Genomic DNA, 25,662 nt, shown 5'->3' on the forward strand with positions numbered 1-25,662 from the left:
GCTGATGATGTTTTTATTTTCTGCAAAGGTAAAGTCTCAAACATTAAGCTTCTTATCTCTACTTTTGACGAGTATGCGGATGTTTCAGGTCAAAGGGTTAATTGCTCGAAGTCACACATTTTCGGTGGGGCCATGACTTCCTCTCGGCTGAACATACTTTCAAAGATGTGTGGCTTCAAGATTGGTGCCTACCCGTTTGTTTACCTTGGTATCCCTATTTTTAAGGGCAGGCCTAAAGCGGTTTTTCTTCGTCCTATTGCGGATAGGGTGAAATCTAAATTAGCTTCCTGGAAGGGTTCTTTATTGTCCTTTGCCGGCAGGGTGGAACTTGTTAAATCCGTTATTCAGAGCATGCTTATTCAAAGTTTTGCGGTTTATGCGTGGCCAATTTCTTTAATTCGAGACATTGAGCGGTCGGTCAAGAGGTTCATTTGGAGTGGTGATGTTACTAAATCCAAGGTTATTTCGGTTTCTTGGAAGGTCATGTGCACTCCGTTAGTGGAAGGTGGGCTCGGGCTTCGTTCGTTGGTAACTTTGAATGATGCTTATAATCTGAAATTAACCTGGGATCTGTTAAATTCTAAGAGTGATTGGGCAGCAGTGCTTCGCCTTAGAGTTCAGCGGAATCGTAATTTCATCAATCATCACATTTACTCCTCCATTTGGTCTAGTCTCAAGGCAGAACTGTCAACAGTGGTGGATAACTCTACTTGGTGTTTAGGCAATGGTGATTCAATTAATCTTTGGTGGGACAAGTGGTGCGGCCAGGCCTTTCATCTCGATTCTGAAACGGTTCAGTTAGATGATCAAAAAGTCAGCAGCATTATTGTGAATGGACAATGGGATTTTTCTAATTCCTGCAATCCTATTCCTTCTTCTTTGCAGCGTCGAATCCTGGAGCAACAAATTCCTTTTGATCTTCGGCCGGATGCGAGAGTTTGGAATCATTCTCATCTTGGAGATTTGTCGGTTAAAGACTGTTTTAATTTCAAAAGGGCGAGAGGCATTCGTAAAAGCTGGTGGAGTTGGATTTGGTCAAAATCAATTCCCCCATCGAAGTCGTGTTTTATGTGGAAGCTTCTTTATAATAAGTTGTCCACAGATGATCAGCTGAAGCGGCAGAGTTTTTCTTGTCCTTCTCGCTGTGATCTTTGTCGGGCAGCGGAGGAATCGATCCAGCATCTTTTTTTTTAGTGCAATGTTGCTGCACTTTTTTGGAATTGGTTTAATTATAAGCTGGAGGGTCATAGGCGGGTTAGTGGTTGGGAGGATGTGGAATTTCTCCTCAATTCTGCTGGTACGGGTCAGAGACGGACTGTTATCACGGCTGCGGTTATTTACATTCTCCATTCTCTTTGGTATGGTCGCAACCAGGTCAGATTTCAAGATAGCAATTTTAGTTTCAACTCTTCGGTGTCGTTCATTTTAGACGCTGTCGCTTTAGCTGCTAGTAACACGGATGGCTCGTTTTTGAATATATCTGACTTTGAAATCCTTAAGAGGTTTAGAGTTGTTATCCGTCCTCCCAGAGCTCCTAACATTGTCGAGGTCATTTGGAAACCTCCCCCGTTGAATTGGATCAAAATTAATTTTGATGGTGCTTTTTCTCCTGGTCTTTCCGCTTGCGGAGGCATTGCTAGAAACTGTAACGGAGAATTTTTGGGTGCTTTTGCTGCTGGTTTAAATGTGTCAAACTCTCTCATCGCCGAACTTTCCGGTGCAATGTTTGCTATTGAGTTCGCCCATGAGAGAAATTGGCATAGGTTGTGGTTGGAGTCCGATTCCGTGGCGGTGGTCAAGGCTTTTAATCCTCCATACTTGGTTCCGTGGATAATTAGAAATAGATGGGTGAATTGTATAAATTTAATTACTAATTGGCAATTTGTGGTCTCTCATATTTTTCGGGAGGGTAATAGTTGTGCTGATAAGCTTGCTAACTTAGGTCTTAACCTTACTGATTATTCTTTTTTTGATGCCATCCCGATTAGCCTAAGGGCAAATTTTGTAAAGAATAGGCTTGGGATGCCTTTCTTTAGGTTTGTTAATTTGTGATAGGGTATTGGTGGATGTCCCCCTATCTTTTTGTTCCAATCTTCTTTTATTTATATCAATCTTCATTTAAAAAAAAAGTTAACGAAATAATTTTTTTCTATTTTAAAAAAATAATTTTAATGAAATATATTGATTGACAGTGTAAACTTTTTTTAATAAAATTAATTAATCATAATTACTAAATATTAAGAGCAGTTTAATTTTTATTTTAATTACCTATGCAAACGGATAAATCCTACGTGGCACTCCAGCAAAGAGGGTATGGACACAAACTCATAAGTCCTACGTGGCAAATGCCAACTTTCTGATTGGTTAGCAGAACTCAAGTTACGTAGTTCGCTTCCCGTTCATCACAGTAAGTAACCGATCTTTTCCGTCACTCACTTCTTCACACCTCGCCACGTCAGCATAAACCGTTCTCTTCTCATCTCATTCGCAGTGACACACCACAACACAAACAACGGTTTCACTTTACCGTTCTCTTTGACCTTTGACTCTCTCGGTAAAACTCTAAACCCTAATAAAATCATTTTTTCCCAATTCAATTTCTCTCTCTTCTCCGATCTGCTGCAATTTCTCTCTCCCGATCGGAGGTCTAACCGTTTTTTCCGGTGAAATGTGTTTTGGATTCATCGATCGATTTTCCGATTTTCAATTTCTGACATTGTCGTTTTTTCTTCATCGCAGCGGAGGCGATTCTCGAAACGGTTATTTTCAGTAGATCTATAGTTTTTGTAACGCATTGGGAGGAATGAAGAACACCGAACGAATTGCGAATTTGGCTTTATTAGGTTTGCTTCTTTTCTTGCTGAATTTTATTATGCTTCAGTTTATACTCTAAATTTATTACTAAACTCGTGCATTCATCAATTATACTAGTCTACAATGTAATTGTAATGTTCTTAAACTGTATGCTAGTTCAGAAATTGGATAAGGTGTTTTTGAAATTTGATTCTGAATTGTTGTATCAGTTTAACTGGTTTGTAGAATTTTTGTGTTTCTACCTTGTGTAGTTATGTTGATGGTCTGAAATTGGTACTATTTAGGTTAATTGAGAACTCAATGGTAACGCGTTTTATATGCTATGGCAGGTTTAACGTTAGCGCCGCTTGTTGTGAAAGTAGATCCAAATTTAAATGTTGTTTTGACTGCTTGTATCACTGTGTTTGTGGGATGTTACCGATCTGTCAAACCAACTCCACCAACTGTAAGTAGTAGCTAATGGCTATTCTTTTATTTATGTATTGCACTTTTTTTTTTTTAAGCTTAAGATCTGATTTATCAGAAGTATGTTGTATTTAATTATGCAGGAGACGATGTCGAATGAACATGCTATGCGTTTTCCCTTTGTTGGGAGTGCAATGCTGTTATCACTTTTCTTACTCTTTAAGTTTCTATCTAAGGACTTGGTGAATACTGTGTTGACAGCCTACTTCATTGTACTTGGGATTGTTGCACTATCGTATGTTCTTTTCCTTGCACATGTTATCTAGTTAATACAACCATTTTTTGACATGTTTTCTCTTCCACTGTCTGCAGAGCAACATTGTTGCCATCTATTAAACGCTTTCTACCAAATCATTGGAATGAGGACCTCATTGTCTGGCGTTTTCCATATTTTCGCTGTATGTGACACCGTCTCATTTTTTACTATTTTAATTATGTTACCAGTGATAGCTACTAGTGGTTTTGTGATTCACCACATCAATAAGTTTGAGAGTTTACTTATTGGCATTGCATATTTTGTTTTATCTATTTGAAAGTTTTCACTCTCCAATTAGTGATTATCCATTTTTGAATGCTCCTTGCACAGCTACTATACCTTTAGGTTCTACTTTCATTCTTAAATTAATTATTAATTATTTTAGATAAGGGATGATAAATTAAACCAAGTATAATACAGGATAATGTTTAATGCTTTCATGCGTTGGTTTAGGTGTTTGCACTTAATCTACTTGACATTAAATTGCTTCACCCATACAGAATGATTTTTTCCTTATACTTTCTTACACAGCTATCGAGATTGAGTTTACAAGGTCACAGCTCGTTGCTGCAGTCCCTGGCACCTTTTTTTGCGCCTGGTATGCTTTGCGGAAGCATTGGCTGGCAAATAATATATTGGGTCTTGCTTTCTGTATTCAGGTTTGACACTTTACCTATTAGTATGCCTGTCTGTATTATTCTCTATTTAGATGACAACCAATTAACGATGAAAAGTGTGTACCTGAAAAATATTTTATACTGAAGTATGGTATCTAATTGGCAATAAAAAGTTGAAAGCACCATACAAGGTTTGATGTTGAGGAATTGAACATTCTATCTTAATGCTATTAGTTTGTATAAAATTTTGAACCGGTTTTAATTAGTAAACTTAAACTGTAATTAACGCATGTTAAACATTTACAGGGAATTGAAATGCTTTCTTTAGGCTCTTTCAAGACTGGTGCTATTCTATTGGTAGGTATTTGTTTTTCTTTTTAATTGAACTTAATGGTACTCAAAGCTTCATTACCTTCAATAGCATTTTATTAGTAGTTTTGACTTTTGAGACATCTTGCTTTCTATACAAAGTCCTTTGATTGCAGAAAAATCATGGCACTGCTCTTTATCATTTAAAAAAATCTAAACATGGTTGTGATATATTATAATATAATATAAAGAAAGCCTTGAGCTTGATTTACTTGTTCTTTTTCTTTTGGTTTCTCTATTTCTTTTTAAAATTTTCAATCAAATCTAAGTTCAGAAAATGCCTCTGTCTGGTCAAGAATTATGTTTTATTCCATGCAAATATGTTAGGTCTTAGTTTCCACGAGTTAAAACATATGCTTTCTGTTAAACGAGTCTTTTATTTTCCAATATGGTCTTTGACTCTTTTAATTCATGTATTTTGCAGGCTGGTCTTTTTGTATATGACATTTTCTGGGTTTTCTTCACTCCAGTGATGGTCAGCGTCGCAAAATCATTTGATGCTCCAATTAAGGTTAGTTTTTTTTCTAAATGCAATGGAAATATTTGTTTTTATGTCTTTGTATGAATGTTCGTAGTCTAAGTGCCATGATAACTATCTGATGAAAAAACTTATTAATTTATTCTTAATTTTGTCATTTAAATTGTTTTGCAGCTTCTGTTCCCCACAGCAGATTTGATAAGGCCATTTTCAATGCTTGGACTTGGTGATATTGTTATTCCCGGTAGGATGACTCTCTTTTGATGTATTGATTTCTTTCTTTTGTGAAATTGACCTGTAATTATAATACACTTCAGTTATTAGTATATATTTGGTGTTAGATTTTATCAAACAGGAAGGGATGGAATGGTAAGGAATGCTTCTTCTCCCTGTTTGGATGATTAACTCATGGGAAAAAGAGGAAAGGAAAGGGCCAGAAATGTAAAGTTTCATTATAGACTCTACAACCCACAATTTTAAGGGAAGCAAAAAGCAAGGATTCTAAGGGGGGATGGCTACCCCAATTTTCTCTCCATTGAAAAGTTCTTAAACTCCCAAACAACTAAAATTGAAATGGATCTAGGCTAGTTTTTTTAAAAAATTGAAATGATTATGCATATTTGCTTGATGCAGATTGCTTTTCACACACGCAGACAAACACACACCCACAAACTTTTTCACGACAGCAAATATTTCAGGCTATAGTATAGAGTTGATCCTGTCTGCACAAGGATGGTCAACATTAGATGTCCATGTTTAGGTAAATAGATTGTTTATGCTTTTATTCAAACAAGGGCTTATCACGTGAGAGCTTATGTCATTAGCTGTTTTGCATGAGCTAATTTTCATAAACTTCTCCAAAAAGCTTATTGACTTAAGCTCAAAAAAGCTTATAAGTAGGTCATAAGTTTTTTTATATCTATTTATGTATGCGCATTAAATAAGGTCCCTACAATCACATGGTTGGTACTTAAATATTTATTGACCTTATTCTTTTTTCCAATCAGGTATCTTTGTGGCATTGGCTTTGCGGTTTGATGTATCTAGAGGAAAACCACCCCAGTACTTCAAGAGTGCATTTTTAGGATACACTTTTGGCGTGGTCCTTACAATTGTTGTGATGAATTGGTTTCAGGCTGCACAGGTGATTGATAATAAGTGGTTTCATTTTATTTTATTTTTTCATTTGGGAATATGGCATGAGGGCTGTGGTAACTAATGCCAATCTCACTGCTAATACATGACTCGATGAGGTTGTGGAACTTGGATTTTGGAGATCAACTTTCTCTACTAACGTTTTTCCCTTTTTATTGTTGTCCCTGTTGTCAGCCTGCTCTTTTGTATATTGTACCTGCTGTAATTGGATTTTTGGCTGCCCATTGTATTTGGAATGGTGAAGTCAAACAGGTTTGTTTCATTACTTAACGTTTCCATTTCCTCATTCTCATATCTTTTTTATGCGTTTATTTTGATTTAATGGAGTATAATATATTGTTTCCTGTTTTGTATTACATTATTTTCCAAGTATTATATGTACATGTGTTTTCAAATATGTACTTAAGGCAGCAGAAGATAAAATAGATGTGACCAAATATTATATAATGCTTTCCTAATATTTTGGAAGTTATTGGAAGCATAATTGTATAATTATGCTTTTGCTAGGTGTGATTTGACTAAGTTCTAACAACTTTTTACATTCTATAATATTAATGCAGTTGTTGGAATTCGATGAGTCCAAGGTTGCCAATTCATCAGAAGAAGAGAGTGATGCCAAATCTAGCAAAAAAGATGAATAAGTTGAAGCACGCCGAATACAATGCTTCTAATTCACAAAAGAAATACTGTTATTTTCTGGGAATGCCGATACTTAAGTTAACTTGTTCAGCAACACACCTCTGTAACAGATTGATTACAAAATATATGTTAGTCTTATTTCTCAAAATTGCATTTTGCTTCTACTCCTTGACTGTTCAATCTGGGTTTCCATATCAAACTTTCCAATGGTTTTTTCCCCTTCCCTTTTTCTCTCAGCACACAACACGGGGGTACACGTAAGCTTGCTTTATAGTACTCGCTTCTTCCCTTGTTGAACAGTTCAATTTGTTACTGAAGTCAATACTTCTTTTGTGTAGTATTATACTCTTCTCTTTTCAAGTGGTTGTTCCTAATAAAATATGAGTCCAACATAACCTAGGTAATAAACAAAGAATCAATATAGAATTCACTTAATAATCGACATCAATAATTATGTTCATCGAAGATATGTTCCTAAACTAGACAGTAGACACTATCCTTTTTGTGAAAAATATTACATAATATAATTGTTTTCCCCCTAAACTATACAATTATCTTGGAGACGAGGAAGACCAATCTTTTGTATGGGTTGTGATAACATTTTGCTGTAAAAAAACTCATATATTTTGTATGGATTGAGTAAAATTCTCATTTGCGACACTCTTGATTTGACTCATGAGCTCATGTTTTTTCAATCTTTCAAAATTTTGCTTAGAAATAAACACAGAATTAAATATCCACAAAATATTGCAAGTGATAACACTAGTGAATAAATGTCTATGTTTTTCCAATCTTTCTTTTGACCTCACATTGAATTCTCCATCATATATCACGTGTTTATAACAAAATGGTGTTGTTGCGGGAAATAATTGATACTTAGTTGAAATGACTCGTATTATGCTCTTTCATAATAATGTACCTTCTAGTTTTTGGAGAGATGGGATCCTTACATCTTGCTACTTAGTCAATCACATGGCCTCCTTTATACTCAACAACCCGATACTACATTCCAATTAGTTTTTCCAACATTTTTATTCTCTACCACTTTGCATCTTCGGATGCATATGTTTTGTTCATGACTTTACTCTTGAAAAATATGAACTTGCTGCAACATTCCTCAAGTGTCTTTTTCTCCGGTACTCTCGTCTGTAAAAGACTATCAATGTTATTTTTTCAGATTTTTCGTTAATATATTGTCTTTGCCGATGTTAACTTCTTTGAAACTTGTCTTTTCTTTCCTTCTACTCTCAATAAAATGAATATTTACAGTCATTCATAATTCTCTCTAGAGCTTATGATTATTCCCATTACACTGACACTTGTCTTAATCCTCCATTGTCTCTATATCTCCATCCTGCTTTGAATCTATTAACGGAGGACACATCCATTACCTGTTCTTTAAGGCTCATGTATTACTCTATCAGACTCTCAGTCTTCATATCTTATACTAGAACTATCCATTATTATACGTAAAAGTAACATGACACATCAAAATCCTAATCATATATATGCTTATCGTCTGGATTATCATGAATATCTACATCATACTCTACTTGTGAGGCTTTCTTGGATTTTGTGTATATTCCCAAAACTGCAAGTGAAGTTATGTATGACCCTGATGACGACAAAGTATAACCTATTAGATGACTACTTACACTCCAATGATTCTTAGGACTCATTTCCCTTACCCAATGGAAAAAAACAACAATGGATTGTCAACGAGTCTATACAGTGAAAATTGAACATGCTGGAAATACTTAGTGCTAAAAAGCTCATCTCATAGAGAAATGATACAACTTATCTTTGGTCTTGATGATGGAGATACCTCTTCTCTAGGTGCCAAGATCTTATTTGTGCTCCTTTTCTTGCCTGAATTGTTATTCATTAATGGTCGTTCCATCAATTAGACATCAAAAATGTCTTCCTAAATGGTGAGTTATAGGGAAGGTGTACATGGCGCAACCACCTTGATTCAATGTTAGTGGTGCTTCTCACCTTGTCTACCGGCTTCGTTGATCTCTTTATGGCTTGAAATAATCTCTCATGCTTGGTTAGGCAGGTTTAACATTGTGCTACATGAGTATGGTATGGCTAGCGGTGAAGATGATTACTCTTTTTTCTTTTTGAAATCTTCACTGATCACTTGCTTCTATTTGATGGTATGTGTGGATGGCATAATACTTACGGGTAATAATAAGGCTGTCATTCAACGGTTGAAACATCATATGTTTCTACACTTTTAGACTAAAGATTTGGGGCCACTAAACTATGTTTTAGAAATTGAAGTGTCTAAATCTAAGACTGGTGTCACTATTATTCAATGAAAATATGCTCATGATATACTTGAGAAAATTGAATTGCTTGATTGTTGACCTAGTGACACTCATATGCATTCTAATGTCAAGCACATACATGGCTAGAGGGAGCCACCGAAAGACCTTGGTAGATATTAAGGTCTAGTTGGCAAACTTCATTATCTTAAAATGATCGACATTACATTTGTTATCACCATTGTTATCCAATTTTTAAATGCTTCATATGATGACAATTAAAACATTCTGATTCACATTCTTAAGTATATAAAGATTATGTCAGATAAAAGATTACTTTATAAAACAAGGGTAATACCTATGTTGTAGATTATTCTGATGGTGATTGAATAGGCTCATAAGCAGGGAAATGGTCCACTTTAAGGTATTGTAATCTCATTGGAGGAAATTTGGTCTCATTGTGAACCAAGAAACAACATATCATTTTAAGGTCTAGTGGAGAAACAAAATATTGTGCTATGACATCAACATGTGAACTTACATAGATAAACTACTTACTTCAATAAATGGAATTAGGAGACGTCATGAAAATGAAACTAATTTGTGATAACCTAGTTGCACTACATATCGTCTCAAATCCATCTTTTCTTGAAAGAACTAAGAACATAAAGATATGCCGTCACTTCATAAGAGATGCAATTATTTTAGGAGAAATCATAAATAAATTTTTTGATTCAAATAATCAATTGGTTGGTATATTTACCAAATCCCTGAGAGGACATCATGTTGAATCTATTTGTAGCTAGCTTGATGCATATGATATGTATACTCCAACTTAGAGAGGAATGTTAGAATTAATTAAGACTTTATATGATATGTACATAATTCTAGAGGAATGTTAGAATTAATTAAGACTTTATACTCTAACTAAAGACACACAAAATGTACATAATTCTATTATTGTTATGATATGTTGTACAAATCTTTATGAAATAATTATATTAACTTAATTATAAATAATTAGTTTTTCTTGACTAACCATTATTGGTTTGTGTAGATCAAAGTGTATGCCCAACATCTAGGGACCATGATGGGTGTACTATGGTCGTTATCTTATAAATAGATAGACTAGGTCCGCTTTGCTGTCACACTGAAATAAACTTGTTTCAGGTTTTCCCCATTAAGAATCCTAAATAATGAAGCACATGATAAGGAAAATGAAGACCCAAAGTAATACTTTAATCAATTCTTAATTCTGAAGAATTGATTATCACGGCTTCAACAAGTAAATGTGTTCTAATATCATGCAATATCGATTCTAGTTTAACATGTGGTTACAAATCCTATATTATATGCGTTCTAGGCCAGCCAAAAGGCCCAACGATTACAACCCATAGAATGCAATTATCCACTAAGTAACTTGCAGGGCAGGAGTGTTATCCCAGGATACTCCGTAGCCTATTTTTTGATTCAAATAATCAATTGGTTGGTATATTTACCAAATCCCTGAGAGGACATCATGTTGAATCTGTTTGTATCTAGCTTGATGCATATGATATGTATACTCCAACTTAAAGAGGAATGTTAGAATTAATTAAGACTTTATATGATATGTACATAATTCTAGAGGAATGTTAGAATTAATTTAAGACTTTATACTCTAACTAAAGACACACAAAATGTACATAATTCTATTATTGTTATGATATGTTGTACAAATCTTTATGAAATAATTATATTAACTTATTTATAAATAATTAGTTTTTCTTGATTAACCATTATTGGTTTGTGTAGATCAAAGTGTATGCCCAACATCTAGGGACCATGATGGGTGTACTATGGTTGTTATCTTATAAATAGATAGACTAGGTTTGCTTTGCTGTCACACTGAAATAAACTTGTTTCAGGTTTTCCCCATTAAGAATCCTAAATAATGAAGCACATGATAAGGAAAATGAAGACCCAAAGTAATACTTTAATCAATTCTTAATTCTGAAGAATTGATTATCACGGCTTCAACAAGTAAATGTGTTCTAATATCATGCAATATCGATTCTAGTTTAACATGTGGTTACAAATCCTATATTATATGCGTTCTAGGCCAGCCAAAAGGCCCAACGATTACAACCCATAGAATGCAATTATCCACTAATTAACTTGCAGGGCAGGAGTGTTATCCCAGGATACTCCGTAGCCTATTTGAATCCAGACCCATCCATCGACTCCCCGCATCCTACGTATGATGATATATATGTTGTTATAAATTCTCTACAATATAAAGGAAAGACGCGCCATTTTCCAAGGGCAATTTAAATTCAAACTTTATTCACTTATATTACTTACACACTGACTTGAGCGTTAGAGTGTTAACCTTGCAGACCAACCCCTCTGCCACCGTGTCGAAATCTCAAGTCCACCATTACATCTTGAAACTCCAATCTCCTATTAATTCTGGTTCCCTAATGGAAGAGTGACTCCATCTTTGGGAATCAACATCTGATTACCACATTTTCCACGATTGAATGCTCATCTATCGATTCACCAAATCAAAGCTTCTCAACCTAGCAAAGTAGATTTCCTGATATTGAGCCACTTGTCCTCTATTTTTTTTATACACTCTGGTAGCAGATCAACTTTGATTTTCGACTTTTAAAATATCTAACCTCTAGGTCTTCCAATAATGGGAAGTTCTAGAGCCAATCGGTCTGCTGTATTGTGCAAAGAAGTCGTTCCTTTTCAAACCAATAGATATCCACCACCTTTTCCTCAAAATGGTGCGGATCAAGTCGTCGTGAATACTCCATTTCATCCAGAATCATAAAGAGGTTTAATATGCAAAATTATAAACCATGTACAATTCTTATTGTTGAGGGTGAATCTCAATAACGACCAATGTCCAAAGAATAAGGTTGAACAAGAAGAAACAAATGTTAGACCTTTTATGATTTTCTTAGGAAGTATAAGACCAAACATCACCTTTATGGTTGATATTCTAGGTAGATACAAAATTCAAATCTTGGGAATGATCTCTAGATAGAAGCCTAGAAGGTGATGAGATACTTACAAGAGACCAAAGAGTACATGTTGATAATACTATGTAATATCAATTCTAGTTTAACATATAATATCTATCAAAAGTTTTTGAAAAATTCAGAAAATTGCCTTTGAAATAGTTAAATAAGTTGATAAAACAATATCATAAATTTAAGGTTGTGATTTGGCTGTAAAAAGACACATACTTAGTTGATCTATAAATTAAAATCATAAAATCTACATGATCCGTATACTAATTTACCAATATCATCTTACATACATTTTAAAATTTTAAAATTGTGAGAGATTCAATTCATCAAATTTCCATTTTTATTTTTAAAACTAGTAACACAAAGTTTATTAGATCTCATAGACTTTTGAGATGAACATGAAAAAAAAATCAACATTGACACCATCATCATTATATTTTGTAGAATATCACAAAACTAAAGATGTACGTGGCCCGGTTTGAGTTGAATTTTTCAAATTCAATATGCAATTTATATAAGATATTTTGATTCGGGTGAAGTAAAATAATCACACAAATAAATCAATTTAAACAAATCTACTAATTTATTATTGAGTTGGATGATATACTGAATTGCTTTTTCTTTTTTATTAATATTAAAAATTAAATAATAGGTCATCATTTTTTTATCATAAAAATTATTCAAATTTTTATCTTTTAAACAAAATTAAATAATCTATTTTTACTAGTATCTTTTAGAATCATAAAATAAATGACAACGTCAATTAATAAAAATTGTCATAAAGTTCTAGCAGTAAATTAAAGTTGAATGACATAAATAAAATTGTAGTAACATCAAAATAATCAAAGAGTGAAACATTTAAAATTAGTCAAAGTCATGATTTAATAAAATAATAAATGTTAAGAGACTAAATTGAAACAACTAATTAATTTTTATCAAAATTATTAAAATTACAATAACAGATGTTTTTTTTTTGACTAAAAAGATATTCATTAATTCAAATTAAAAATACATCGATCATTACAAATTCAAGATCGCTAAAAACTGAAAAAGGTGAATCCGCAAACAATCTCGCAACACCTAGGTTAATAGCATGCAACGGCAACATGAAAGTGCCTACAAATATGACAAAATAAAAGTCACCAGAATATTCATACTTCTGGAACTGCAACATTGACGCCCAAGTCTTCCTCAGATCTGCAATGATTTGAAATGAATGTGTCAATTTGAACCAACAAACACCGTACTAAAACGGGAAAACCAACTAACACCGTACAAGACGATGAAAACTTAAAAACACACAAAACAAGAAGCAAATATGTATGGATAACCACTTATTTAAACAAAAAGAGAAAGAAAAACGGTGTTGAGGGGTGATTTTTAGCTAAAAATTGTCAAAAACCACCCCTAAGATGGAAGAATGAAAAGAGAGAAACGTTGAGAAGAGTTTGTATAGAGCTACAATAACAGATGTTTAACTTGTGGGTCAGTGAGTTTTTGGAATTGAGTCCAGTTTTATCCAAATTCCAATTTTCTTGTAAATTTTTTAATTTTTAAACTTATACTCATCCAATTACGCAACCCAATCCACTTTTTAAGAATTTTTAAATTTATACTCATTCAACTACGCGACCCAATCTAATTTTTAAGAATTTTTAAATTTATACTCATCCAATTACGCGGCCCAATCCACTTTTTAAGAATTTTCAATATAAATTTGATCGGATTTTATGGATTTACCCCACCTGTATACATTCTACATTGGACTTTTGAGCGAACATTTTAAAAAAGACAAAATTTATCCCAAAAACTCTTGCAAGTACATAGTATGATAAAAAAGAAATAATGTAATGATAGTGTAAATTAATATATTCTCAAATTAAAATTAATATATTCTCAAATTAAAATTAAAATTTTAAATGATTTATATGACATTGTAAAATAATATATTTCAATTTTGGAAGCCGCTTGTTCTTTCTTGTAGGGTAGAGGTAAGCTCTTTTAACTTTCTTGGGATTCCGATTGGTGACAATCTGAGGAAGTTCTCGTTTTGGGTTCCCCTTTAATGAAGAATCGCTTATCCGAATGAAAAAATTGTTTTCTTAATCTTTGAGGTAGGATTACCCTTTTGAAGTCAATTCTTTGCTCTCTTTATTTTTTTACAATGTCTTTCTACAAAATACCGACGAAGGTGGTCAAAGAGTTCACGAGTACTCAAGAGATTTTTTGTGGGGCGGTTTAGAGGACAAGAAAAATATTCATTGGGTGAATTGGAAGAAGGTCTGTCTTTCTTTTGAGTTGGAGGGGCTTAGGCATTAAAAATATTTTGGATTTTAATTTAGCACTTCTAAACAAATGGAGATGGAGAATTTTGCAAGGTAATGATAATCTTTGGTTTGATTTGTTGAGAGCTCATTACGGTGATATATCCATGAAGGTGTTTTGTGGTGATTTTAAGGAGAAAGCTCTTCACTCTCAACCCATTTGGTGGAAGGACATTATCAAAATTGGCGCTTCTTCCGCGAAAGATCCTATGGTGGCTTCTTGTAAGTTTGAAGTAGGTAATGGTTTTTATATTCTGTTTTGGGAAGTTAAGTGGTTGAAAGATATCATTATAAGGCAGAAGTTTTTGGATCTTTATTCGATATCTTGTTTTAAAAAAATGCCGGTGGGTGATATGAGGGGTTGGATTAATGATGTTTAATGTTGGGGCGATTTTGGTATTAAAGGTAGTGTTTTGACTACGAAACTCCGTTCTTCTCTTTCCTCCCTTCGCTTAAAAATTAGCGGATATTGTGATTGGTTTGTCCGATCAAGATAAGGTTTGTTGGTCGGCGGATCCGGGTGGAGATTTTTCCGTAGCTTCTTGTTATCAATATATTATGCTAGTTTTCGTATTTCTTTTGGCCCTCCAAAAAGGCATGATGCGGTGTTGGTTAAGATTTGGAAGATGGAAGTGCCTTATAAAATTAAGACTTTTGGTTGGAGACTTCTTGTGAATAGATTACCACAAAAGATCTTTTGAAAACTAGAGGTATTTCTTTTCCTTTAAACTCCTTAAAGCGCGTCTTTTGTGGTATTGATCTGGAGAGTAGGAATCGTTCCTTTTTTACTTGTAAAGTGGTGAAGATTATTTGGAATGAGATTCCTTTGGATTGAAAAACCGGTTGATTTAGAGGAGGAGTGCTTCGCGAAATTTATGGAGTGGTATTTGTTTTGTAAGAGTAAGAAGGTTAGGGAGGGCAAATGAGGAGTTATTTGGTTGGCAACTTCTTAGTCTATTTGGTTAATTCGGAATGAGATTTGTTTCTTAAACGACGGTTTGAATGTTTATAATACAATTTGGAATGTAAAGATCTTAGTTTGGAAATGGTCCCTTTTGAGATAAATTACCATTCCAATTATAGTTTTTACGAGTTTACTATAGAGCCATTGGATTTTCTTTTGTAACTTCAATTAGTCGGTAATTTCTTTTTCTTGTTTTTTTGTCGGATAAATTTTCTCGTTCTATCATGTAAACAGGTTGGAGAACCCTCAATTCTCCCGTTAATATTATCTTGATTAAAAAAGATAAAATTCTATTGGTTGATAGTCCACAACTTTATCACCATTCAACTCATTTTGTAATCATAAACATAGCAATTAGCGACGCGCTTTCGTGTTGTAATGATGCAATGCTATCTTATCTTAATGTCATGATATTGTGTTTTATAAATAGTTAAACTTAATTACGGCACATTATATAAATTTTGAGCCAAAAGTGACACATTGAATTAATAATTAACTTGATTAAAATGGTGAAATTATTACCACTAAATTATTTGACCATAAAAAAATAAAACTGGACAAATAATTATATTTCATTGTTTGAACCTGGCACGTTTTCATGTATAACTCTTCGGTATCATATACTAGTATTCCATATTGATCTTTACAATTAGAACCCATTCACTATAAATTACAAAAAAAAAAGATTTTTTCTATTTTAAACATAATTTGTGAGAAATTATTTTATGAAAAATAGTAAATATTTTTTTAAATAAAAGAATAGTTTTTAAAAGAATAGTAACTATTTCAAAAATAAGTTTTATGATTTTTTTTAAAATAGTTTTAAATTTAAGTGTTTTTTTTTTAAAATTAAATACTAAAAATAAAAATAGTAAAATGATGAAATATAAAATAATATTTTACAAAAAAATATTTAAAATTCAATTTAAAAAACATAAACAATATAATTAGTGTAATTTTGGTATATTATTAAATTTATTTCAAAAATTGTGTATGTTGTTTTTTATAACGGATTTAAACCTAACATTGTATACGGAGCATAATCCAATAGAAATATATGATGCATATAAAAACATGATGCATTTAGATACAATAAAAATATATGAACCATACAAAAACATGATGCATCTAAATGTTTATATATTTTTTCTATAAGGGATTGCAAACTTGCAATTGCGTAATATTTATTTGGTGACGGCAACAATTGCATAAATTTATACCAATAATTTAGGAGATACGTATATTTAAGATGATTAATTATATTGTGAATTTGGTCATACACTTGCTTGACGTGGTAATGATTAATGAATGACATATCTCAACTACTTGAATAAAGAAATATTAATAGATGTTTAAGAATTGTGGATCTTATTGATTGAACATTAAACTATAATTTTCACAATAGATTCCAGGCTATATATTTATAAAAGAGTTGTAGAGTTGAAAAGCTGAATGATATACACACACGCAAGATAATGAATCCAGGCATGAAATGAAACCAACTATGTATTTAAATGAAACGTTCCCACCAGAAGAAAAACATTTTCAAGAGAATAAAATTATTTGACAAATTATGGAGTGACAAAAAACATTTAATTTTAAGCTCAAAATAATACTATATTAAAACTAAATTTGAGGATGCAATAGATATTCAGAAGTAAGAATTAGTTAACAAATAAATCTAACTGCAGATTAACCACAAGTTGACTGCAAAATCAGTCATAGCAAAAATGAAGAGATAAGTTAGCTACAATAACATTCCTAGCTAATCAGTAGTACAATATTTTATTTTATTTTATAATAAAAGAATATTCTTTATTCCAATGGTTATTGCTTAGATTCCAATCTGAATCAGCATGTGGGATATTAAATGGTGTTGGTACTACGTAGACCAAATAAAACATTTTCTATTTTTTTATAAAAAAAAAAAAAACATTTTCTAATTTAGTATTCTATCTATCGGCGTGAATCACGAGTTCTCTCTTTCATTTTGGGTGCCATTAAAAGAAATTCTCATCCTATACGAGTAAGGATCCATTCCATTTTTTACACTCCATTTTTTTTCCATTATCATAGTTTTTTTTGTATATATTACACGTATTTCTAAGACATGTGACACATATTTATTATTTATTTAACTTTATGCACACAAAACTATAGTAATGGAAAAGAAATGGAGGGTGAGAAATGGAATGGATCCTTAATCATAATATACTCATCAAGTTGAAGTATGAGGTGTCGGTTCATAAATATAGTGTATTTTTTTATAAGAAGCAAAAAAGAAAAAGAAAAAACATTTTAAAAAAGTTTAGAATTAATTTTGCAATAATTTAGTGTAGGTTTGATTCTCTGGTAAAAAGAATTGGTTTTGAGTCATTTAATTTTATATAATTTTAATTAAAAATAAGTTAAATATAAAGTGATTTAAGTAAAAAAAAAATTAATCTACAAATTTTAGTATAAAAATCATATTTAAACTCAAAAGCTTGAATATAATAAATTTTAAATTCAGAATTAATTCTACTTTAAAAGAACCAACACGTCAAAATCATTTTAAAATCAATTCTACATTAATAGAATTGTTTTTTTACTCTTCTTTCAAAAGCTAAACCAAAGATATACCGAAAGTGTTTGGTTCTTCTAAAATAAAATTGATTAGGTTTCTATAATTGATTATATTTGAAATTAAAATTTGTAACTTTTAAATTTAAAAATAATTTTTACACTAAAATTTATTGTTCAACTCATTTTACATAAATATATTCAAACATAATCAGTTTATATCTAGGGGTGGCAAACGAGCAAGCATGCCCCGGTTAGGCTTACCCAACAAAAGTCTGGAAAAAATGGGCGTAGCGGGATAAATATAATTGAGAATGTGAGTCTAAAACCTTAATCAGTTCTGAACTAAAGTGTAGGCGGATGGACCCGCATACATTGCACCTTTTAAGCTAAAAAATACATAACACTGTGTGAATGCTCGGACCTGCAAAAGTTCGTAAAAAATAGGACGAGACGTATCAGACACATTAGAGAGTGGGAGTCTAAATCCTTAGTCCGTCCCACACTAAAGTGTGAGCAAAACAGACATGTCCAACAAACTGTACCTATTTTATCACCCTATTTATATCCGACTAACTTTTAATTGGATCAATTTTACAAAATTAATTCATTTAAAATTAATTTCCATCACAGTAAAACTAAAGTTAGTAATAATTTATCACTTCCTCCGTTTTACAATAACCACCGTCGTTTTAAGAAAAATATTTATTTTAAAATAAATGTCATTTTTACTTTTCAAAATATAAATAATAATTATTTTTTAAATTTTTTCATTTAATTATAATTTTATACAATATTTTTAACACATTAATAAAATTAATTTTATAAAAATATAATATATTATGACAACATTATTGGAATCTTTAACATGTGAGAAAAATCTTAAACAAGAGTCATTTTAAAACGAAGGAAGTATATTATTATTAGCTACAAAATTTTAATTAATCCATTCCATTGTAGAAATTATAAATTGGTTGTTTGCTTTTTAGTAAGCAAAATTATGATTTTATAGAAAAATGGTACATTCACGTACATATATGATATTTGTACACCTAACAAATTGGACACCATTTAGTGTCCTTTGCAATTTGTTGTGTATAGGTGTTATTTTAGAATTTTTTTTTTTTTATCATTATAACTATTTTTATCAAAAACATCAAAATAATCAAATTTTTAATAAAAATTATATGGAAAAATCTCAATTCACCCCTTGAATCTCTCAGCAACATGGTGAAGTTCTAATTATGCTCCCTGTTTTCGTAGATGCACATTCGAAAGCATTTTTTTTTCAAAAAATTTATTTATTTCCGTAGGTACATCTACGGAACGTCTAAAAAAAGAGTGTTGTACCTACAGAACAGTCTGCTATATTTTCAAATCACATACATTTCACTTCAAAACTCAATTTTTATAAAAAAAAAATGGAAAATCAAATTATAGGAAGTTAAAGTAATGCAATTTAAAGGCAATAGTAAATAGTACACCAAAAAATACAATATAAACTGTCGGCCACAATGTCGAATACATAATCAAAGTAACGTTCATAAATGAAATCTAAATACAGATATTAAAAAAAATCACAGGCATCACTACTGTGTGTGTCGGTCATCATCATGCGCCTCTCACCTGCCTCTGGCCCCGCCTCCGCGTCCACCACGCTGTTCGCTGGCTACTCCGCCTGTACCGTCAAGTGCCCCACCAGTCCAGGCACGATGTTGATGGTACAAAAATACCTCCTCTTCCAGCCTAATCATATCATCCAGTACACACACGCCTAGCATCAGACCCCTCAAGAAAGAAACCATCTGCAATGTCTGCCTGCACCATATAAGCTATCTGACGACACCGAGAAAGAACGTCCTGAGTGTCGTCCAACTGAGCCTGGTGAGTCCGTAGAATCTCCTCGTGGGTTGGTCTAGGCGATGATCTAGGTGCGGTGGAATTCATGTATGGGTGTGACACTCTATAGTACCAGGTGATGTACCCGTGACGCAGCTCTAGTCTACCTCTGATCTGGTCGCTTGAGCCTCGTGAGGAACCATGTGATGCTCCCAGTCTGCAAAGACCTCATCTAGCTAATGACGGGTCATGGCGATAGGAGCGGAGTCAGAAGGGTGGCGGGATATCTTCTGCTGGTAGCCAAACTGACGAATGATGCGCTCTGGAAGATAACGAATAATGATGGTCGAACTCGCAGCCAACCATCCAGAATATAGTGCGATCTCATTAAATGGAAAATTCTCATGGTGATCACTAATGCAATCATATCTAACGTCCTCAGCGGCCATGCGGTCAAGACAGCGCCTGTAAGGATCTATCACCTGGTTCCCTTTGAGGGGTGCAAAGGCTCTAGCACGTGACATGGCCTCAGTGTAACCTGGCACCTCTCCCTAGCCAATAATGTCAGGGAAGTGCTATAGTATCCAACCCTAAAAAAACACGGTGATCAAACACACTATCACAAATATATAATAGACTTTTAGAAAATGTAGAAGGATATAAGATTGTTACCACTAAGAGGGTACAACTGCCAGCCACAGTCCTTGCCTTCCACAGGCATCCCTCTCCGAGTCTGTGGTAGGTGTACTCTAGTGTAGCCGCTCCCTAGTTGTACTCTTGGTCTCATGCGATATCTGATAAGTACCTCAAGTAAACGACGTCTGTGTACGTCGAGCTCGTGTCCACAAAGAGCTGGGTGCTTATCAAATATAGGAAGTAACATCTCAGCACTCGTTCTCTGTGTATATACACCTCTACCTCGTCACCATAAGCTTCATGTGTCGCAAGAAGCTCGGCATCATATATCCGCTACAAGGAGTGAAACCTTGTGTGCGCCCCGCAGGTCCTCTTCACCTCCTCAAGCGCCTTAGCAGGATCAGACCCCATCTCCTAAATCAACATATCCATCACTTCCTCCTTCGTCAGCCTACCGTGACCAAGGAGGGTACCCCTGATAGGTAGATGCAGGAGGCATGCAATGTCGTCAAAGGTTATGGTAATCTCACCGTGAGGAAGATGAAAGGACGAAGTCTCTGGATGCCACCTCTCTGCAAATGTCATCTGTAACAGCCCGATTTTATCAGTATTTATTTTATTATACTATTTTATTTTATTTGGTGTGTTAATTAATTATTTAATTTTTATGTGATATAATAATTAATTGAATTAATTGACTTTGTGTATATTTGTGTTGTTGGGTTTATTAGGCTAATTATGTTATTAGAAGACTATATCTATTTGGCCTAATTATTAGAAGTAGAAGTAAATTGGGGGTGTTATTTCTTAAGCCCATTAAGACAATAAGTTAGTAAGGGTTTGATGAGAGTTAGATGTATCATTTCATTTTCTCATTTTCAAGAGAAAAGAAAGAGGGAAAGGAGGCTAAGAGAGGAGAAGAACAAGAGCTAGGGTTTCAAGAAATCAACAAGAGGTAAGGGGGAGAATCCTTATTATTATGGGTTAGTATGATTGGGTCAATGGGTAGATTAACATGATTAGGTTTGTTGTTGGTTGAGATCCATAAAAATGTTATTTGATTATGTAATTGTTAATGGAAAGTAGAAATTAGTTTTGGTAATAGGAATAAAAATTGAATGAGAAATATGGAATACTGTGCGTATTGGAAATGAAAAGAAAATGAGAAATTGGATGTTGTCGGTGGACGCTTGTGCTAGGACGGTTGGCACACCCGCTTAAGCCAAAAGTTTTTCATTTCATGTTGTTTCCATTGTATCATACTTATACTGGTACTTAAGCCATGCCATTACGTCCTTAGGCTATTTCGCTATGTGCTATAATTTGCTTCCATACTGTTTCATTGAAGAATATATATATAAATATATATATATATATATATATAATAGTATATATAATGGTATGTATAAGAGATGAAACACCCATTAAGCCACTGTTTTCGCTTTGTGCTATTCCACTGTGTGATGTTATTTTGTTTGTTTTCTGTTTTCTCATATATGTCCTGTTTTGCTTATGTTTCCAATACTGTTACTTAATATATGTAATGGTATATTATAAATTGAAATGAAATATAGATTACGAAATGAATAATAATTAAAACAGTAGGATAGTAAATGTGAAACAATAGCTTAGTAGAGTCACATGTCTTGCATTGAGTCACATTGGTGTCATGTGATGTTTTGAATGTATGCAATTATGTGATTATTATGTGTGTACGAGATATGATAATTGATTTTGGTGATATTTGGATACATGATTTGGTGATATATGTGAATATGTGATAATGATGGTTTGTGTACACATTTGGAATAATAGTATTGAATCCTTTTGAATATTATATTCCTTAAGCTTTATTGCATACTTGAACATGTGAAATATATTAGATAATACTATTTACATGATTATGCAAGGTGTGATGAATTCCTATGAATGTTAACTAAATCATTGTACTTTATTATACTTCTTCATATTGATTTGAATTCTCACCCTTCTGTTTGAATTTTGCCCTTCGTAGGTAACGTGCAGGTTCCGAAGCTTAGTAGCTCGTGCGAAGTTATCTGGAGAGCGCCCTAGTTTGTTTGGTGATTAGGTAGTGAGTCAATGCTTTGGTCATGTAACACTAGGTTGGGATTAGTAGTATTGAACTCATGATTTGTTTTGGATTTGTATTATGATATTATCTTGTGAACATGTATGTTTGTGATTTGTTGTTGAGAGGCCATAGTGTCGAATATCTTGGATATGATGTTATATTATCTTGTGAAATATTATTTAGATCTGATTATGGTATGAGACATGATCATTTATGAAATTCACGAGTATTTATTATTTTCTGTTGTGAATGCATATTCTTGATGAATTATGACAAGTGAAAGATGTTACCTTGATGATTAGGAGTAATTGTATATTTGATGATGAATGATTTTGGTTTTTGAAAGCTTTTAGTTTTTGAAAACATCGTTGTGACGCCTTTTGTTCATATGCATGCTTATTTACTCTGATTATATGTTAAATATATGGGGCATTAGAAATGGGTGTTATATTAGTGGTATCAGAGCCCGGTGGACCAGTTGGTCAAAGTCGTTAATGTCATTATTCCCGTTGAATTAGATTTGTGTATCTGACACGAACAATAATGTTTTGTCTGTTTTGGTTGTTGGATGTCTTAGGACAATGGTTGCAGGAAGGAATGGTGACATTAATGTCGAGGCAGTAACGAGGTGGGCTAGCATGATTGGACAAGCACCACACAAGAGTGCAAGTAATGGAGGAAAGGATGAGTTCTGTGCTTTTGGAGACTTCCGAAGGTACAATCCGCTGATCTTTGAAGGAGAGTATAGATCGGACAAAGCACAAGCATGGATGAGAGAAATTTGAAAAGATCTTTCAAGTCATGAATTGTACTGATATTTAGAAGGTACGGTTTGGTACTCACATGCTGACGAAAGGAGCTGAGGATTGGTGGAGTAATACTATGCAGAGATTTAATGAGGAGGGTATTGAAGCTACTTGGACTCTTTTCCGTGATGCATTTTTGGAAAACTATTTTCCAGAAGATGTGCGTGGAAAGAAAGAAGTGAGATTTCTAAAGTTGAAACGAGAAAGAGGACAATACCATGGGAAAACGTATGATGATAAGAAGAAACATAAATTTGGTTTTGGCAAGAAGTCAAGTGGGGGAGGATCTTCTACTCCGATTAAGTGCTACAGGTGTGGCAAGCCGGGTCACAAAACTGTTGATTGTGGAGTTGGTTCAAGTAGGATTTGCTACAATTGTGGTGAGAAAGGACACATTAGTGCCATGTGCAACAAGCCAAAGAAGGAGCAAGCGAAAGGAAAAGCGTTTGCATTACTTGGTGCTGAGACCACTGCTAAGGATAGGCTAATCTGAGGTACGTGCTTTATTATTGATAATGGTTCAACGAATTCTTTCATTTCTTTAGATTGCGCTATGAGATTGGATCTTGTTTTATCTGTTATGAGTAGAAGTATGGTTATTGATACACCTGCTATGGATTCTGTGTCTATTTCTTTTGCATGTTTGAATTGTCCGTTGAGTATCTTTAGTAGAGATTTTAGGAATTGATTTAGTTTTTTTTCCATTAGACCAATTTAATGAGAATCTTGATATGAACCTTCTAGAGTTAAATCAAGTAATTGTAACCTTAAGAGAGGTTTTGGGCCTCAGTGCTTTAGGTGATTTTGAGTACAATATCTGAAGGAACACTATTATAGTTTAGTAACGGAATTTTATGTTCCATCATGGTTGTCGGCTACTATTAACAAATTAAGGAACTGATCACCCTTAATCTATTGTTGATAGGAGACGAAATCGTATTGGACGGGATAAACTTGTCTTACTAACTTGGTAGTGTATAAAGCGGCTAGGGAGGAGTTGAAGAGTCAAATTAAGGAGTTGTTTGAGAAGAGGGTCATTCGTTTGAATGTGTAACTGCAGAGTGCGTCTGTTTTATCGATTAAGAAGAAAGAAGGTTCTATGAGGTGATGTTTCTTGAGGACATTTTGATTCTAAGAGTGAAGATGATCATGTTGAGCATTTAAGGATTGTGTTATCGGCGTTGAAAGAGAAGAAGTTATTTGCGAAGCTTTCTAAGTGTGAGTTTAGTGAAGGAAATGAGTTTCCTTGGATATGTGATTTCGAGCTGAGGTGTGTTGATGCAGAATCAAAAAGTGGTAGCTTATGTTTCAAGCAACTTAAAGTTCATGAGAGGAATTATCCGACGCATGACTTAGAGTTGGCCGCCGTTGTGCTTGTGCTGAAGCTTTGGATGCATTATTTGTTTGGATCTAGATTTGATGTGTATAGTGATCACAAGAGTTTGAAATATTTGTTCGATCAAAAAGAGTTGAATATGAGGCAAAGAAGTTGGTAGGAATTCTTAAAGGATTATGATTTTGGTTTGAATTACCATCCTGGAAAAGAAAATATTGTAGCCGATGCATTGAGTAGGAAATCATTGCATATGTCTATGTTGATGATTCGAGAGTTGGAATTGTTGGAACAATTTAGAGATTTCAGTTTGGTTTGTGAAGCGACGTCTTCGTGTGTTAACCTTGATATGTTGAAGCTTACGTGTGGCATTCTTGATGAGATTAGAGAAGGTCAAAATCAAATTTGAGATTGGTCGATATTATGACATTGATTAATCAAGGCAAATGTGGTGACTTTCGGATTGATGAAAATGGTATCATGAGGCGTCGTGATCGAGTTTGTGTTCCGGATGTTGTAGATTTGAGAAAAAGGATTCTTGAGGAAGGGCATAGAAGTGTTTTGAGTATTTATCCTGGTGCTACTAAGATGTATCAAGATTTGAGGAAAATGTTTTGGTGACAAGGTATGAAGAAGGATATAGAGGAATTTGTGTATTCATGTTTGACTTGTCAAAAGTCAAAGATTGAACATCAAAAGTTGTCTGGTTTGATGCAAGCCGTCTGGCCCTTGGAGGACTTGAACCCACGCCCCCTAACATATTTCATAAAACAAATACCACTGGGCCATGCACTTGGCCTAGTCAGGAAGCAGCTTCAGTGACTAAAATATTAAGGCAAGCTCATAAAATGGAATAAACACAAAAAATGAGATTTTTTTGCAAAAGGTGGGGTTCCAACCCACGCACAGGGGCAAAAGAGGACTATGAGCGCACTGATGACCAAGTGAGCTAACGATGTATTCAAATATATACACGCTCCTAATTCATTTTATTTAAAACTTGTTTTTTCAAAATGGATG

At 33.6% G+C, this 25,662-nt stretch overlaps 1 protein-coding gene across 3 annotated transcripts; it reads left to right on the forward strand.

Annotated features, from left to right (window-relative positions):
• Window positions 1-2,397: 2,397 nt before the first annotated feature.
• Window positions 2,398-6,941, forward strand: LOC131654742 (signal peptide peptidase-like). Of its 3 annotated transcripts, none has more exons than XM_058924688.1 (12): window positions 2,398-2,554; window positions 2,740-2,843; window positions 3,144-3,259; window positions 3,363-3,514; window positions 3,592-3,677; window positions 4,067-4,194; window positions 4,459-4,509; window positions 4,946-5,032; window positions 5,174-5,243; window positions 6,007-6,143; window positions 6,329-6,406; window positions 6,715-6,941. In XM_058924688.1, exons 2-12 carry the CDS (start codon window positions 2,804-2,806, stop codon window positions 6,793-6,795), a joined length of 1,026 nt encoding a protein of 341 aa, XP_058780671.1. In that variant the 5' UTR covers window positions 2,398-2,554; window positions 2,740-2,803; the 3' UTR covers window positions 6,796-6,941. The 3 variants fall into 3 exon arrangements, with proteins under 3 accessions (XP_058780671.1, XP_058780670.1, XP_058780672.1); XM_058924687.1 differs by having other exon boundaries at window positions 2,489-2,645; XM_058924689.1 differs by lacking the exon at window positions 2,398-2,554 and adding an exon at window positions 2,628-2,663.
• Window positions 6,942-25,662: the final 18,721 nt, after the last annotated feature.

The sequence above is a fragment of the Vicia villosa genome, linkage group LG3 (genome assembly GCF_029867415.1).
Source record: "Vicia villosa cultivar HV-30 ecotype Madison, WI linkage group LG3, Vvil1.0, whole genome shotgun sequence".
Lineage (NCBI taxonomy): Eukaryota > Viridiplantae > Streptophyta > Magnoliopsida > Fabales > Fabaceae > Vicia > Vicia villosa.